General features: G+C 45.3%; 1 protein-coding gene across 2 annotated transcripts in view; it reads right to left on the reverse strand.

Annotated features, from left to right (window-relative positions):
* CDH13 (cadherin 13) overlaps positions 1-19,017 on the reverse strand; it is a 1,028,096-nt gene that overhangs the window by 473,501 nt on the left and 535,578 nt on the right. For both annotated transcript variants that reach the window (XM_068528121.1, XM_068528122.1), the window contains exon 5: positions 17,979-18,131. In XM_068528121.1, the coding sequence (XP_068384222.1) occupies positions 17,979-18,131 (153 nt within the window). The remainder of the gene's footprint in view (positions 1-17,978; positions 18,132-19,017) is intronic.

Here is a 19,017-nt window from a genome sequence, read left to right on the forward strand (position 1 = left end):
TATGGACAAGGTGCCCAGGCTGCCTTTGAGAATGTGCAGGACATCCCCTCTTGATTTTCTCCATTTCTTTCTGCCCTGCCCTCTCCCTCCTGGTATTTACACCTGGGTTTTCCTGTCCTCTCACTTTTGTCTCCCTCACCATTTTTTATTTCCCATTATTAAAAAAAAAAAACAAAACTGAGGTCAAATTCACATAATATACAATCAGTCATTTTAAACTGACCAATTCAATGGCATTTAGTGCATTCACAGTGTTGTGCAATCACCATTACTATCTAGTTCCAAAACATTTTCATCATCCTGAAAGGAAACCCCAGTACTCATGAGCTGTCACCAGTAATCAGCTTTCTATTTCTATGATTTACCTCTTCTAGACATTTTCTATCAATGCAGTCATGCAGTATGTCTGGCTTCTTTCACTCAGCAGCATGTTTCCGAGGTTCAGCCGCATTGTACCATGTATCAGTACTGCATTCCATTTTTATGGCTGAGTAATAGCCCACTGAGTGGATGACCAACATTTGTTTATCCATCCCTCAGTTCATGGACTCCCTTACCTCCTGATTAGCTAAAACAACAGGAAGGGGGAGAAGCCTAGTTTCCACAACGTTAATGGAGAACGTTGATGCCAAATTGTCTCCAGAATTGTTTTTCCAGGATGGCAGAACACGTGGCATCTCAGGAAGGCATGTTGGCATCCATCAGGCGTTTCCACCCTGACCATTTCTTTCTGGTCTCATTACTTAAATTTTTTCTCACTAAACATTAACCACAGTGTGATTTCTATAATGCTTAATAGTTCTTATAGGAGAACATTGTTATGAGGTTTAGTTTTTAAAGGTGCGGAATATGCTGGCTTAAATAAGTTCTCAACTGCAGGCCTTCTAAATGTCTATACTGAGTCAAAGGTGCACTGTGAACTTCAAAGAAGCAATTATAGTTTTCAATGTTTCTCAAACTTTGAATGTTTCCCAACTGTTCCCAAGGGAGCACAGAACTCCCTTTTGTGTGAGTATGTGTGTGTGAGTGAGTGAATGTGTATATGTGTGTGTGTGTGTGTGTGTGTGTGTGTGTGTGTCTGTCTGTCTTCCGGCCATCTCTCAGTTCTTCTGTTTTTCACAAACAGTTTGAAAAAGCTAGTCTATGTTAATATCTGAATCCTTCTTAGGTCTATGTAATGGGGGGGCTGTCGACACACTTTAGAGACTGGAGTGCTTCTGCCAGGCTTAAAATAGGTACATTTTGAATCACAAGTTAAATATCTTAAACGCATTTAAATGCAAATTATTTCTGAATTAATCATATAGGCTATATAAAGTGTCATGAGTTTGAACTGCAGCCGAATGGTAACAACTCATAACTTATAATAATACAATTTTCATTTGGAAAATATCTTAATCCTTCAGCACTTCATAGCACACAAGTTTGAGGATCTCAAAGGCAGAGAGTCATAAAAAAAAGGTATCCTTAAGAAATGCACATTCCAGCATATCTCCTCAGTGTATGTATTAGCAGTTAAACTATAATCTGCTTAAATGTGCTGTATAGTTGGAAATTGTGTTTCTGAATAATATCTACATAATTTTCGATAAAAATAAACTTGCAGTAAATTATCTAGATCTTAAGGTACCAAAGACAAATGGCCTTTGCTGGAATTCGTTTTCCCTCAGGAGTAAGGAAATGGAATTTGTCCTCTGCAATGAGAAAAAAAAAAAAAATTAAAACACCATGCAGAATTAAAAATGAGCACTGGTGAGTTCTTCTAGGACCCTATTACTGGTTGCTTCTCAGAATAAAGGGGGGACCTCTGGACAGCTAGAGCCCCCAGCATATCAAGATTCCGGCTAAAATGAAGTCTGGTTGGTGAAAATAGGACTTGGTAGACAGAAGGTTTACCATGTTTGAGCACATACGTTACCACTTTCAAAGCTCACAGCCAACCCTATAGGGTAGGTTTTCCTTTTCTCATTTTACACCAGAGTTTCTCAGCATGATATTATGGCATTTGGGGCTGGATCACCCTTTGTGGTGAGGGCTGTCCCGTGCATTGCAGGATGGTTAGTGGCATTCCTGGTCACTACCCCCGAGATGCCAGTAGCACCCCTCCCCCACTTGTATTAACCAAAAATGTCTCCCAACATGGCCAACTGTCCCCTGGGGGCCAATATGAGTCCTAAATGAGAACCACTGGTTTACAGTGAGCAAACCCAGCCTTTAAATGCTGTGCGACAGAGCCAGTGTGTGGAGCCTGGACTCTGGATGGGAAAGAAGTGGGTTTGTCACCTGACTCTGTCACCCACCGGCTGTGTGACCTGCTTCTTGATACTCCCTAAGACTTCGCTTCTCCAGGTGAAAAATGCACAAAAACAGTCCCTTCCTTCAAGGCTCCTGAGGGAGCAGCAGATGTGTTTCGTTCACTCTCAAATCCCCAGTTAACTTTGGGGGACAGTTAACTTAGGGGACAGTTAACTTTGAAGAAAAGGGCTTCTTCTGAGCTGGACACAGTGTGAGGTCGAGCTTGGCTGCTGCTATTCTGTGTGAGTTGCACTGGGGCAGGAGCCTGCACTCGGAGCTGATGGGGTCCAACACCAGGGTGCTTCCCCTGAGGCGAAGGCTAGCTTGGGGTCAAGACCAGGTGCGAGGGACCTGCCTCCTTAGGCTGAGGAATTCACACTTCATCCAGCGTCCCTGCCTTGCCTGTGGAAAAGAAGGCCTCAGAGCAGTACCTCGTGCTAAGTGATAGAGCCAAAGCAGCTCCGAGCCCGAGGCTGCTTCACGCGCAAACAAAAATCAAGTGTCCAACTGTTCCTTGTTTCTCACTTGTTCTGAAGAAAATGATCCTCAAACAACACCAAGACGACACTTCAAGAAGGGAAACGAGCAAAGTGTGAAAGAAGCTGGAACATTTAAGTTCTGGTAGGAAAACACATCAGAGAAACGATAATCTGCCTCCGACCTTAAGAAAGGGAATCACGGGGGTGCCACCTAGGGCCGGCTGTGAGTCAGCTCTCCCTCCAGGTATCTCCCGATTTACAGCCAGCAAAAGAGGGGAGCCCTGTGTTCACACTACTGGCTATGCCCTCTGCACCCAGGTTCTAGAGGTGACTGTAGCCGGGGCCAAGGGTGAGATCATCTGTCACTTACCAGCTCTGTGACCTTGGATTGATGCCTAACCTGCTCTTTGCCTCTACTTCCTATCAGTTGAATTTAAAATAAGATTTTTCCGGATAATCCAGGTGGACCCAATATTGTCACAGGGTCCTTACAAGTGGGAGAGGGAAGGGGACAGAAAACAGTGTGGGCAGGACTCACCTCACCATTGCCAGCTGTGAAGACGGCGGAAGAGGCCACAGGCCAAGGAGGGCCGGGGTCTCTCGAAGCTGGAAAAGGCAAGGAAACCGATTCTCCCCTAGAGGCTCCAGAAGGAACAAGCCCTTCCTGCTGACACCTTGATTTTAGCCCAGGGAGACCCCTATTTGACTTCTCACCTCAAGAACTGGAAGGTAACAGATCTGTGCTGTTTTAAGCCACCAAGCTTGTGATCATTTGTTATGGCAGAAACAGGAAACTAACACTGGTTACCTAACACACTGAGTCAATGCCGGGGTAGTGAGGGCAGAGTGAAACCCCAAAGCGACAGTCTCAGCATCACCGTGGTGGTGCCTATCCTATTACTTAGAGAGTAAGAGTTGGCCTCAGGTGCAGCCCACGGCTGGACAGCCCCAGCCTGCCTCGAGCCCCGCTGAGCAATGCGATGCTCCAAAGGGAAACTTGCCAGGAAAGGGAAGCAAGGATACGCTTCATCTTACACACAGCATCTGCACGGTCATTCTCCCTTTGCAAAGCCTTTTCCAACCACTATTTAATTTATTCAGGAAGCGGAGTGCAGACACACTCAGGCAGCCCCTGCCCTTGATCTAGAAGTGGGGTTCGCTGCATCTCCATGAAAATGCCTCTGGGGAGCTTGTCCCAGTGGAGTTAGTTCACCTCTGAGCCTGACAGCATCCCCACACATTTAGCCTTTCCTTGGAAATCTCCAGAAAAGGGAAATGTATAAGCTCCCTTTCAGGACTGACTATGGTCTCAAAAACTGCTCTCAGGTTGTCAAAGGACTATGGAGCTGCCAATTTCTAAGGGCCATGAGGGCCCATCTAGTTCTGAGGTCATCAAACTTTTTCTGTAGACGGGCAGAGACTAAATACTTCTGGTAATTAACAGAGAGCCTCACATAAAAGAAAGTAAGAAACACTAAACAGGAACTAAGGTGACGTACAGTTCAGGATTAGGCTCTGCATTAAAAACTCAAAAGGATTCCCTTTTCTCCAGCCCGGACATGGAAGCAACCTAAGTGTCCATCAACAGATGAATGGATAAAGAAGATGTGGCACATATATACAATGGAATATTACTCAGCCTATAAAAAGGAACAAAATTGAGTTATTTATACTGAGGTGGATGGACCTAGAGTCTGTCAAACAGAGTGAAGTAAGTCAGAAAGAGAAAGACAAGTACTGTATGCTAACACATATATATGGAATCTAAAAAAAAAGGTTCTGAAGAACCTAGGGGCAGGACAGGAATAAAGACGCAGACGTAGAGAATGGACTTGAGGACACGGGGAGGGGGAAGGGTAAGATGGGATGAAGTGAGAGAGTGGCATGGGCATATATACACTACCAAATGTAAAATAGATAGCTAGTGGGAAGCAGCTGCATCACACAGGGAGATCAGCTCGATGCTTTGTGACCACCTAGAGGGGTGGGATAGGGAGGGTGGGAGGGAGACACAGGAGGGAGGAGATATGGTGATATACGTATGTGTATAGCTGATTCACTTTGTTATAAAGCAGAAACTAACACACCATTGTAAAGCAATTATACTCCAAGGAAGATGTTAAAACAAAAACAAAAACAAAACAAAAAAAACTCAAAAGGAATAGAAAATGCATTACCAATTGTGAAATGCGAGTCCCCCAGATTTCTGAGCCTTTATGACCAGCTGTTGAAGACCTCTACCTTGGGTCTACCACCTTTGCCTGTGCCGTCCTCCAGGTGTTAGCCATTGACTCAACACGCACCCCAAGCCAGGAGGGTATGATCCACTTCAGAAGAACACAGGGCTGTCCTCCCAACTTCTCATTGTCAAACATCGTCAACTTAGTCTTGGATCCATTAATGTTTGACCTGCTAAGCCATCACTTAATGAGGATGCCTTCTCTCCTGTCTTTCACTTTATCCCACCTTTGGAGTGCCTGGTCTGTCACATTGACCAAGGCTCAGTTTGACCCCAGGTGCAGGCAGGGAATGAGCATCTACAAGTGACAGAACACAATCAAGTCCCTTTAGCAAGCATGTCATCTTTCCAACATGGTACCAGAAACATGGACTTTGCATAAAGGAGTCCATTATGCAAATATCCATACCTTCAGAAGAAAGAAAAGTAATATGGAAATGATCTTTTGCCACATAACGCCTTATTGCAAGAACAAGATAAGCCTTCTTCATAATAAAGATCTTAAAACAGCTGCCAATCAAACAAATCAACAGCTAACAGCTCCAGCCAACTGTGTTTAATAAACAGTTTTGAGATAGCCCACTGATAAACTCACAAAGAAGAAAGAACTAAAAGCTTGGAATTTTCACAGGGAATGCTCTCTTGGCCTGGAGATTGAGCCAAACTAAATGGGAAGGACCAGGCAAACACATAAAGTATTCCCCACCCCTCCACCCATGGATTTAGAATAAGGAGAGGTTTTCTGGTTTACTCTGTCTAGAAGGGAACTTTAAGGCTGAGCTCGGGGAAGGCAGGGTTTATCTTTTATCTCTCTCTCCCAGTGCCTGCTAGGTAGTGGGTTCTCAACAAATGAATGCATTTTTGAATTAATTTCTATTTCATGGCAATTTGAATGTTATTGTTGACTTTCTCGAATAAATCTTATCTTCCTGGAATGCAAATTGGATGTCATTCCCTTGCTTAAAGCCCTCCTAGGCATCCTTAGAATAAAATCCAAGCTCCTTACCCTACTCTGCAAGACCTGGTGGGACCAGGTCCCCCAATTCTTGCTACTTATTTCACCCAAAGGTATATTTAATATCTTCACCATGAGTTTGAATTCACCACCCAGGTCTTCCGGGAGAGGACGTCATTTATGTGATTTGTGCCACTCTGGCTTCAGAGACCCAGAGACAGGACTCGCTGCCTCTCACTGTCCTCCACTGGCAAGCAGAGCGGTCTGTGCAAAATCCAAATCTGATCGTGTCACTCTTCAGCCTGAAATACTCTAACATCTGCCCGTGACCAAGGGCTATTACGTCTAAGCTCATTCCTCGGCATTCGCCATCCCCCCTTCCTCGCTAGTCAAGTCCATTTCCTATTTCCCTCAGGAGTCACTGTCTCACTTCTCCAGAGCAGCTTAAGCTCTTCTGCCCCCTCTCTCCAGAACACTCTCCTGCCCTGCCCCCTCCTGTCCCCTGGCTAACACTCCTCCTCATTCTTCATCACTTGCTTTGATGGCCCTGCCCTTGTCTCATGGCAGTGTATGTGTCTTGTTACAAATCATCATCCCCAACTAGACCAAGAGCTTTACAAGGACGGGGACAGTATCCCGTGCTGTTGTGCCCTAGAAATGAACAGACCTCTTGTCTATTCAAGCCTGATGAATATTTCAGTGAACAAACCACATCCTCTAAGAGGCCAGCCCCATGCTGGTGCCTGCAAAGCATGACACATGGGGTCTGTCCTGTGCCTTGTAGGATGTTGAGTAACATCTCTCACCTCGACCCACTAGATGCCAGTAGCACCAAGTTGGGGCAACCAAAAACGTTGCCAGGCATTGCCAGATGTCCCCTGGGGGGGGCACAGTCACCCTGGATGAGAACCCCTGATGTCAAGGATACCTGAGAGGGAAGGACAGCATTCCTGCCCTCAGACCTTCCATCAGGTCTCCCTGCAAATGTCAACTCCAGGTGAGGCCTGCCTGGACCATGCAGCCGCTTCCATCACTCTCTGCATCTTCAATCTGCTCCATTTTTATTCCCAGCATGCCTAACCACCTGATGTGTTACATACCCACTAATGTCTGTATATTGACAGAGTTCCATGAAGCAGAAACTTGGTGGTGATTTGCTGCTCTATCCCCAGTAACTTGAACCAGTGGCTGGCATGAGTTCGGCATCCCATCGATGTCTGCTGAGTCAATAAATCTTGTAGTTGATCTGAATTATGCTTGACGGGGCTGCTGAGCGCATGCTGGCCTTCGTGTGTGCACAACCTTTTGGCAGTCCCAGGTCGCCTCTCCGCAAGTGCTGTCCACTTTGCTACGCTTCTCTTGGCTGGAAGAGAAGGCTCAGCTGGCAGAAGAGCAGGGTCCTCCACACTCTCCTTTTCATCCTGGGATTTTGCTCACAGATTCACTCCATTTCAGTTCTCGAATTGATGCAGTCTGTTTCAATTAAACTTTAAGCAGGGGGCCGGCCAGAACTGAGCTGGGTAACCTGCAGGTCGGTAGCTCCCGCAGCCTCAGTGAGGACATGGGTCACGTATGCCCTTATTCCCCATCACAGGACTCTGGGTTTCCACCTGCTCAAAGGGAACTTAGCCCCCATCACAACATCACTCCAGGTACATCCTGGGAAACCCAAAGCTGACTTCACAAGTGTCCCCTGATCGGTGTCAGCTTCTTCCTCCTTCGTCTGGGCCACTCAAGGGAGCTTCATCATGGTGATCCATCCCCTAGTTACCAACCCTTCCCACGCCAAGGTGCTGCAGGAGTCTCTGGGCAGGGGGATGGCCTGCTTTAGAACTGTCATCCTTTGTCGCTTGGCCTCACAGCCGTAGTGCTTGAACCTGGAATCTTACCCGGTCTTTTGCCATTGGTTTAATTAGCTTCTGGTCCTCCAATTTTGCAAAGTATCTCATAAAAAAAATAATTTCCATCATTTTCTGCCCTCTAACCCCAAAGTGTCAAGCTCACTTTAAGGGGCCAGAGGAGGAGGACAGCCTGTCTTCATCTTCTCTTTTGCTTCTTCCTCCTCCTGGTCCCTGCTCCCGACTAACTCCTCCTTCCTTCCCTCCCCAGCCCATTTTTACAAAATGTGAAAAAAAAAACCAAACCCTGTATGCCTACTGATGATGCAAATAGATGGAGAGTGGGTGGTGGAAGCTAGAATGGGTGTCTTATCTGTTTGCAGGATCTAGTCCCAGAGGGGGTGGCCACCATGCCTGTTTTGGAGGGATAACAAAATAGCAACAGCATTTTTTTTTCAGTACTGAGGGTCAAAACCATTTGTCAATTATTGAACTTGTTCTTACTTATAAATTTAGCAGGTTAGATAAAATGGGTCTAAAGGCTCTTGCAGTCCGGATATTTTGTGGTTCTTCAGCATCTTGGGCAAAAAAAAAAAAGCCACCAAGTCATTTGAAAAAAAGGCTACGAGGAAAAAGATTTGGTTATAGTTAGATAACTAAAACAAAAAAGAAAAAAGAAAAAAAGAAAAATTGATCATCACACATTTATTCATGCCATGAATGTTTGGTAGGTCCAGACTGTGGGCCAGGTGCCTGGGAGGCGAGGGGAGGAGAAAGTTGAGGGAGGAATGCGGGGTTCTCCCACCTGCCAAGATTCAAGTTGAACCTCTTCTGAGGAGTTTGTGCTAATGAAGTTTAGAAAATATGTTTCCATAGCCCTGAGTGAGGAAGCAGCTTTGCTTAGTGGACCAAATAAGTAATCAGTCAGGAGCAACTCGGTGGTCTAATCCATGTATGCGGCTGCTGCAGCGGTGCCGTTTAACCTCTTCATGCCTCAGTTTCACCAGGTGCACCTGGCAGATAAGCCCAGGTTGCAAAATGAGGTGCTTGGAAACATGAAGAGCCAGTCGGGAAAGAGTCAGATGGAGATGCTTGGAGGTACTGGCGCACTGGCGCGGGGAGAGACTGCGAGCAATTCCTGAATTATTTTTTTCTAAAGTGAGTCAGAAAACAATCCGTTTACTTATTTATCAAATTGTGTTTCTCTGCATTTCAATTTTTTAAGTGCTTGTGTCAAAAGAGAGATCAGAAAGGAGTTTGTTTCAGATATTCACTGAGTGAAGCGGTTGATTGAGGGGAGATAATATCTTTGATTCTCTGCTATTGGGTGTTAGGAACTCCTACCTGTATATCTCATTTGACATTCAAAACAAATCATTGGTTGGTGTCATTAAACCCAATCCTAGTGATGAATAAACTGGGGTATCAATGAATTATATTAACTCAGTGGTTCTCAAACTTGGCTTCACAGTGGAAACACCTGGAGAGTTTGATCGATGGACTGAGGTTTGGTCCCACTCCAACACATTCTGATTTAATTGGTTTGGAGTACAGCTTGGGCATCAGGGGGTTTTGAAAGCTCCCCAGGTGATTTTTTTAAAGTGCAGCAAAGTTTGAGAACCACAAATAACTTACTCAAGGTTACAGATCTAAGATGGCAGAAAAGCTGGTTCTGCTGAGCCCAGGGCCAGCTTCTTCCTACCCGGAATTATTTTTGCCTGAACTGGCTCAAATCTTCTGAAGACACTTTCATCTCTGGCCTAAAAGGTTGGTCTGAGAAATAAGCAAAGACTCAGTAACATGGTATTTAACAGGCATCCAAAGTCTAGAGAAGAAAGAGCAAAGAGGCTTGGGACAAATTTGCCTGGCTCTCAGGGGCCATTAACAAAACAAAAACAAAGGCAGTTTCGAAGAGTATGGATTGGATTGAGAGGGCTTTCACATGGCGTACCAGGGCACCTGGAGAAATAAGCACCTTTCAGGCACAAACCTATGACCCCAGCGGCACTGTAATGGACATGGCTCAAAGGCCACCTTCACTGAGGCAAATTAATGAATCAAGCCAGCTGTCCTGAAGTTAACACTTAGTGGATTTAGACCTGGGGTTCTCAAACGTGTGCCAGCATCAGAACCACCTGGAGGGCTTGTTAGGCCCGAGGTGGGGCCTGAGAATTTGCATTTCTAACAAGTTCCCAGACGCCGCTGCTGGTGTGGGGGGGCCGCGCTTTGTAAACTGCCCATTTGGATGATTGCCTTCTCCGGAGGAACACACGGTGTTACTGACATTCAACCATTTAACTGCTCGCTGGATGCCTAGCACCTGCTTCACCTCTCTTTCCCCTGCAGGAAAACTACAAAACTGGCACATGAGGTGATGGCTCCCAATTCTGGAACACTCAGTAAGTGTACGGAGCACTGTTTTACACACCCCACTCACCAACTGCAATACCACGAGGAGACGGTCCTGCAATCTCACCCTCGTTCTAAACACAGCTCGAGAAGAGAATAGCTTGCCAAAGGTGATACAGTATCAGGACAAACCATGAAATGGCCGCTATCCACCCTTTTTTCAACTATAAAAATGGCAATTTCATATGGTTCCTCTGTTAGCAGGGTCTGTCTAACCTCAGTAGGTCTGATACCAAAGCCTAAACTTTTAACCCAAGTCCTCTGTCTCCTCCCAGTTAGGACGCTTTCCTAGGCCATATGTCTTATTGATCGACAGGACCAAAATGCTGAGACGAGATCATAGGGGTGAAGCCACACTCTCCAGGCAAGGACCGGTCACTGGCCCTCGGCTAGCCATCCTCATCACTGATCGCCTCTCACCTGCAATAAATTGTACTGTATAACTCATCCAGAGCGAGTTATATCCCAGATGGCGTGGCTGACCCTGAAGGCGACAGCCCCCGCCCCAGGCCCCTTGCTAGCTCAGCTGGAGTCCTTCCTATGATACAGGGTCTTCCCTGAACACATCTCATCATGCGACTCGGTGAGGGAAGTGAGAGACATAGGCAGTGGCTCTGCTTTGGGGATTGGAGGTTCCGGAAAGCATGGCATCAGAGTCGCCCAGCATTTCAGGGCAGCCAAGGCAGAGTCGCTAGCACCCCGTTCTGAGCATCGCAGGAGCAGGGTGACAGGAAGAGGTGGCAGTGATGATGACTCCTCTAGAACAGTGGTTCTCAGCTGGGGGCAATTTTGCCCCCATGGGGCAATTGGCAGTATCTGGATGATTGTCACGACTGGCACTGGGGGATACTATTGGCATCTAGTGGCTGGAGGCCAGGTGCACTTCCAAACACCCTGTGATGCCCAAGGCCAGCCCCCGTAACAAAGCATTATCCAGCCCTAAATGTCAGTAGTACTGAGGCTGAGAACCCTTGCACTAGAATCGTACCACATATGGCTGGGTATTTCCTGTGGCACTGCTGTTTCTGGTCATTTTACATGTAAACCAGGTTGTTGGGTCTCTTTGGCAATTCTATAAGCCATCTGTACCCTGCAATAAACCCTTTTCTTTGTATGTTAGTTGGAGGAATCACAACTAAAAAAGACAGCCATGGGGAAGATCAGACTAGAGGATGAAGAAAGAATTAGCTTGTCCCCAGAACTGAGGGCTGGGGGAGGATTTCCAAGTACAAGTATTATCCAGGGCAGCGCAATTCTATCAACGTAATGTGTACGTCATCCATGTACAACATGGACATTGTTATAACTCTCTAATCTGAGTAAATCTACATCTCCCAATTGCCTCATGATTGCTAACAGTATGATACACATACTTCCACATGACAGCAGCATTTTTCATCTTAATGTACTTTCTGCTAAATTGTCATATGTGTTAGCACTGGGGCGGAGCCACAAATGAAGGGAAACACAGGAGCAAGGATAGATACCCTTTGCCTGTCTGGTGTATTCCAAATTCACAGTGATACTCTTAGCCATAAAGTCCAAACTTATCCAGAAATTTGGCTCAAAGGAGAGCAAGTTGTATCCCAGAAAATGTGAGCACATTTTCAGAAGGACACAATGAAATCCTACTCGAGTTCTAAGACCAAGAACACAGATGGTTCCCTTTACCAGTTCTATAATTGAGAATGATAACCGCATCAAGCTCACCTTTATAAACATTAAATGAGATCATCACTCAGGTATCTAGCACAGAGCCTTGGCACGCTGTAAACGTTCAATAAATGTTAACACCCACATTAAACAGTAATATATCTTGGGAACCACTTTGGCCCTCAGCTAACACGTCAGTAAGGACAAGATAATAAAGCTTGTGAATGTGGAGGTCTAGAGAGTTCTTGGGGACTTAATAGGTGCTCAGTAAATGTCAGTTCTTGTTCTCGTTCCAAGTGCTCCCCTCTTTTCCCATCCAACTGTGACATCCCCAGTGCTTGGTGCATCTCCCACGGTGGACAACGGAGCAGGGCGAAGGTCTCCTGCCCGTGACACCTGCCCACTACCAAGCTCCTGTTTCCTGTTTCACCTCTCACCCCCTGCTGGGCCCAACTCCAACCCCCCACCTGCCTAACAGACTCTGTCTCCCCCTCCACTCCTGTCCTCCCATATTGACAAATTTGCAGCCAGCAGATTATAGACACAGTGTGAGTGAATCATTACCACCTGCTAATATTTTTATAGAATTTCATAAACTTGGTCATTCATGAATCATTTACACTACTTTATTCCAGTGAAGAGTTCACAAATCACTCAAACGCTGGCAAAATGCATAATAATGAGTAATATTTCAGGAGGCTTTGCATTAATATGTCAGCTTCCAATATGGCAAGAGCTAAATTATTTTGCCAGGTGCCACTTCGGGTCAGAAGCATGGGAAGCCCTTTGGGGGCTGCAGCAGGGAGAGTGGGCAGGTGGCCGTGGGTCTTGGAAAAAGACAGTATTTAAGAAGAAACAGATCATCCAGCAAGTCAAATCCCCTTCCAATAAGTGGAGTTCCTGGGAAAGAGGCCTAGGAATTTGCAGATTAGACATCAGAGTCTAGTTGGAGGTAAAATAGGAAGAAGTGTTTCTTAGTAATTGAAAATTCAGGGCTTTAGAAGTGGAGAGAAACAGATATGGATTCCAGATTCAACACACACCAGCTGGGAGACCTTGAAAAGTTATTTAACAGTTATTTGCTTATCTATAAAATGGTGTTAACACCTACTTCTGAAGTCTCTTGTGTGAATGGATTAAGTAAGACCAAGTATATGAGTTGTTTAGCACAACATCAGCCATGTAGAGTTCAAAAAACAGTAACTTTAATGATGATACACATTCAGGGGCTCAAGGACAAATTTATCTCAGACTATTTCTTTTCGTGCAAATCTCTGAGGCTTAGTTCACAATGCTTTCTTGTTGGATTTGGAAAATGCTAGCACCATAGCATGAACTTGCATGTGAATAGCACTTACCTTTAAAATAAACAACAACAAAATTCACCCATGTGCTCTCTGCTTTTTAAACTTGCAAGAGGGGAAAGTAAAATGTGGGAATTGGAGACCCAGGATTCTGCTCTTTGAAGAAGCAGATCTGCAACCAACCACAATGTCCACCAGAGACAAGATGGATCTAACTGCACTAAGACAGTAAATCATTTCTAAATAGGTGCTTGAAATGAAGTGGATTTGCAACTTTCTCGTGCCCAAAGTATATTGAGAAGGCAGGAACCCAGTTCTCATTAAAATCCAGAAATAGCAGAACCAAACACAGAGTAATAGGTAGGGACCTTCCTCAGCAGGGACACGAAGAAAACAGGACAAAGACTAAATTGAAGAGCGAGAGGCATGGGGGACCTGGCATTAGAAACTGGGTCCTCGTGAGGCTGGTGAAGAGTGGCTCAGGCCAGGTCGCCGTTTGGCCGCTGTACCCCTGGTACTCCTTTCAGACACTGTATGCCCGCCAAGCCCCAGCAGCCTCTCCACTGGGCACATGTGGCCCTGCGCCAGGGGTAAACCAAGACAACGAACAACGAACACGGCACAACTCCCTGGCATATCACCTGTACACAGTGGCGAGGAACTTAAATCCGTTTATTTTGAAACAAAGCTTACGCATTAAAATGAAAGCTCCGTGAGGGCAGGGAACCTGGTGCGTCTTATTTCCCATTATATTCCTCATCCTGCAGGTCCTCAATCAAATATATTAAGAATGAATGAATTGATGAATCAATTGATATGCTATGGAGTACACTATGAAACTACAAATAAACTCAAGATTATTTAAGAGAAGTTCATGCTTGAGATGGGAAGGCTGGGCCACCACCAGTTTTCATTTACCTCCTTTGCCTTTCCCCTCACTAATTCTCACTCATGTGGTAAGACTGTATGGGGCTTACCATGTTCCTGGTACTATTCCAAACGCTTGACACGCATTAACTCATTTAGTCCATTAAATCCTATGAGAGCAGTATTATTATTGTACCCATTTCACAGATGATAAAATCAAGGCAGATACCCTGCCCAAGTTCCCATAGCTAGTCCATAAAAGCTGTGCTTTTAATTCAGCCAGCATGGCTACATGCAAAATTATGTTTGTAACTGCTACATACTACATGGCCTCACTTTAAGGAAAAATATGAGATGCTCTATGCTACAGACCAGACTCTATTTTACTAGCTGTTTAGCAACTATTAGTTAGCAAAAACTCGTCATTTCATCTTTTATTGGACTGGCCAAAAAGTTCGTTCGGGTTTTTCTGTAACACCTTATGGAAAAACCCAAATGAACTTTTTGGCCAACTCAATACAAGCATTAAAGGTGCTAGTACTATCCCTATTTTATGGATGAGAATCACAAGATCAGAGAGGGTAAGTGGGTTGCCCAAGATCACACAGCTCAGTAAGCAGCAGCGCTGAGATTTGAAAAACAATTTTCTGACCCCAGAGCCGTTGATATTAATCACTATTATCATTTACATAAAAATAAAAGTGACCCAAATTAAAAATAAAAAAATAGTGGGGTTTTCTACTCAACCCTGCCCTCTGATACCTTTGTGAGCATTAGAAAGGGGCCGCCCTCTCCCTGTGGACACAGCCCTGAACTGCAGTGCAGCTTTTGGCGAGTAAACTGGGGGCTGGATCAGGCCTTTCTCATCCCTCAGCCATCCCCCTTGTGCAGTAAAATCCCTGCACAGCTGTACCTGACAGCCCTGCATTCAGCTTTCGGAAGCCAGAGGAAAGGGACACTTCACGAATCAAAAATTCTCCTTGAAGAAGATCTCTGACTGGTATCTTTGACAACATCAAAACCAAGCCACGTGATTGACCAAAGGCCACCTTCTCATCACTCCCACTCCCTATCAGTCCTTGAATGTTGGTGTTTGAGTTCTTCCCGCTGTAACTGCCCCAAGGCATCTTCCCCTCACTGTCCCTGGAGATCAAGGTCATTGCCATCTAAGGAGAATGTTCACTCTGAGGTGGGCCCTGGTTTACAGAGCCCAGAAATCTCTCTCTGAATGTGGAAGGACTCCCAAAAGGGTGACGAAGTTTTAAACCACCTTTGGGTCCCACAAACATCAGAGAGGATCAATTAGCCACGCATGCATCCAAACTCTTGTTCGGCTCTTAAAATGGCTCCTACAGAGTCACCCCAAAAAGGCATCTCTCAGCCTCTCATTTACCAGTTCTCACTCCTAGCAACCAGTTTTTTCCGGTTTCTCTGATTCACGCTAGTCCTATTTCCAGGCTACAGAACACTCCCGAGAAGACTTCCGCTCCTTTATTCTTTATCTTGTACCCTCTTAATTTCCTAGGTAATTCTAGAGCTCAGCTTCCTCCAGGAATCTCTCTCTTTACTTAAAAGAGGGGCAGCAAATGCTATGAAGTTCAGTTCCTGTCAGGATAGAAGGAAAAACCATGAGTCTGTGGTAGATGTCAACCTTCTCACAGTTGAAGGTAGGAAACTGTTGTTAAAAACTTGTGGAACTTAACCAAAAAATTTAAATCTTTTTCAGCAAAAAAATGAATAAGAGCAGCTCTGATTTACTGAAAGCTCACTAGGTGCTGGGCATTGTGCTAAGAATTTGCAAAAATAATTTTATTTCATTTTATACAGTCCTTAGAGATGCTGATACTATCCCCACTTTGTGGAGGAGAATCAAAAATCCTCAGAGAGGGTAAGTGGGTCGCCCAAGATAAAAACAGCACAGTAAACGGCAGTGCTGAGACTTGAATGGCAATTTGCTAACCCCAGAGGTCTGAATCACTATGCTATGAAATTATGAAATGTATCGTATCTTTAGTTCCTTGCGTCTGAAAATTAAGAGATATTCCTATCACAGGCAGGGAAAAAGTAGAGGGCATCTACCCATGGTCTGCAGCTGGCTTGTCCTACAGCAGCTGGACACTGACAGCTGCCAGGTCACCTGTGGTCACCGTCAAGTCCAGCTGGACCTGGGAACTTCTGAGGGTGCCAACATTCAATTTCTACAACAACCAGATTCCGTGCCGGGGGTTCACTGAGGATGCACACTGGTCACCCTTTGGCATCCTCTGACAGATGGTACCCCCTGCAGATGCTCACAGCATCTGCCTTTTGGCAAAGTTTCTGAGAGGGAGGTCCTCCCAGGACCCGGGACCCTGGAACACCCTGTTCAGCATGAGGCTGGATGGGCCCTTCCTCACCCACTGCCCTGTATTTGTCTAGTATTTTAATGCCTCTAATGCCCTCTTCTATCTTCTCCTCACTGGAAACTCACAGCAATCCAGCTGGTGGCTAGGCAAGTGTTACCTGCATTTTATGGGTGGAATCCTGAGGACCAGTGCTTACTTGGTCTTCCCAAGGTCAGTATCTCATGGTGACAGAGGAGGCTAGACCCAGGGTACCCATTTCCCAGCCAGAGCACTTGACTTTCCAATGCAATGTCCCTCCACCCTCTGTCTGCAGAAAAGGAAGAATATGGAGGTTTTTTTAGGGAAGAGGAAGTAATTTTGTTGAAGTGGGATTGGGATGTTCTTACAAGGTGTTTTGACAAAGAAAACCAGAGATGCCAAGTCCAGTCCTAGAAACTGGCCGCCACCCCCCAGAGCCCAATCCAGGTAAATATGCGCATGTGACGGGCAATGGTGATGGAAAGCAAACACTGTTGACTGGGCCTCATTCCCAAGTGCCTGCTTCCAGCTCAGTGAGCTGCATCCCACAGAGGCTTTCCCCGAAAATGGCTGGGAATCCTGTCCCATTTCTTGAAAAATGAGCTTACTGCCCTCAGAGGCTTGGGTCCTTAATACAGGCTGTGAGATGGGACTCTTGGGGGTGTCGTAGGGAGGGGATAGGACAGACCTGGAGCCTATATGAGATTTAATGCTCACCCCAATATCTGTGTGCAACTACTTTGGTCTCTGAATCTTGAACAGGTGCCAACTTCTGAAACTATCCTTTTACAAATAGCCTTTTGTTTCTCCATATAAAAGAGAAGCAAGTACATTGTAGAAAAATCAGAAAAAAAAAATCAACACCAAATACAACCACCAACACTTTGATTTTTCCTCTGTCATGCTTCTTCACAAACACACCCATCATGATATGTGTAAATACTCCATCTGTAATGAGGATACCATATGTGTTGGTGTGTCTGTTTCCATTCAATATCTTGAAAATCTCCCATATAACTAGAACTTCTTCAAAAATATTTTAAATGGTTGTAGAAAACTTCCTTGCAAAATTGTGCCAGAATTTAACCATTATATATTGCTTCATATTTAGCAACTGTTTCCATTTTAAGGATCGTGTCCTGCTATAACATCATTGTACAAAAATCTAACTAAATTCCTCCCTATTTCCTTAGGATGGCTTTCTAAAAGTAGAATGATCAGGTCCAAGGGCTTATACTTTTTTCAGCTCTTCATTATCAAGCTGGTTTCTGGAAAACCAATGTTAATGTAAGGTTTCTGACCTCCTCTGAGATCCCCCCAGGGTCCCCCTTCTTGGCTTTTTGTGCCCAAAGTCTCGCGCAGAGCTGGGGGGCTCCGTTGATGAGATAGGGGCCCCCACTGCTGCTCTGTCAGGGTTCAATGCCACTCAGCTTCCACAGAGACACACTTAAAGCCGCACAGCCCCGGGTTTGATGAAGCACAGAAATAATGAGCTCAGTGGGAGGGAAGCAGTCTTTGAAAGGCACATCTCTGCGTGTGGGGTGGGCACTCGGCGGGGGGGGGGAGGGGTACTCACTTGATAGGTAGCGATCGTTTCTCTGTCCAAGTTCCGTGTCACGGAGACGCTACCCGTGTTCTCATTGATTCTGAAAATTCCTTTAGGCTCTTGATCCACTCCCTTTCCAGTGAGCCGGAACTTGGACCCTTCCGGTCTGTCACTATCGACTACCTGGTCAGATAAACAGAGCAACACTTAAGACTGGCTGGAAAACACAGAGAAAGCACAGTACAAACACACCTCAGTGACCAATCTACTAATCACAGGTGCCAACGCAGAGGTGCTGGATGAACTTGACTAAAGCAGCATCACCAAAAAGAGCATTACTGTTTAACACCTTTCATCCTAACATGCAAATCTTTGTGGCTTTCAGCCGGGGAAGCTTACCAGCCCTGGGGTGACATATAGTGATGGATCTAAGAGGGAAGTAACTTCATGAAGTTCAAGGTTGAACATTTGTATTATTTTTAACTCCCGGGAAACAGGCTTTTTTTTCTGCAAGTAAGACCAAATAAGCAATGGAAAACATTTGACAGTCCTATACCGGGCAGGCATTAATCAGGGTTCTAGGTATCTACATGTATGCAGTCATCAACAGCGCCACCTATGCCCTTGCTTCTACCAGGTACTAGGCATGGTGCTGAGAAGGAATTTTACACACACTTTAAAAAACTCTGACAACAATGCTGGGGGCAGGGAACGTTATTATTCATACTTAATGAATGAAATCAATGAGACTCAGGGAGATTATGCAAGCTTGCCACGGTCACAGTTATTAAAGAAACAAGGATGGGATTCAGAAGCCATCTTCCATCTTCCTAGGGGCACTGCTATGCAACACCGTCATTGCTGAATTCACTATAGGTGGTCAGCCTTGATCTGACATTTAAAGAATAAATTCAAAAGGTAAAGCTATAGGAAGGCAGTTCCAGGCAGAGGGAACAGCATAGACAGGCAGCAGGCAGGTGAGAGAGCCTCAAAAATTCCAGAATGGTTTGAGGAGAGGTGAGGTTGAGAGGTAATTAGGGGGCAAATTATGTTATGTTTTGATGTCATC

Source organism: Eschrichtius robustus, chromosome 19, assembly GCF_028021215.1.
Source record: "Eschrichtius robustus isolate mEscRob2 chromosome 19, mEscRob2.pri, whole genome shotgun sequence".
NCBI lineage: Eukaryota > Metazoa > Chordata > Mammalia > Artiodactyla > Eschrichtiidae > Eschrichtius > Eschrichtius robustus.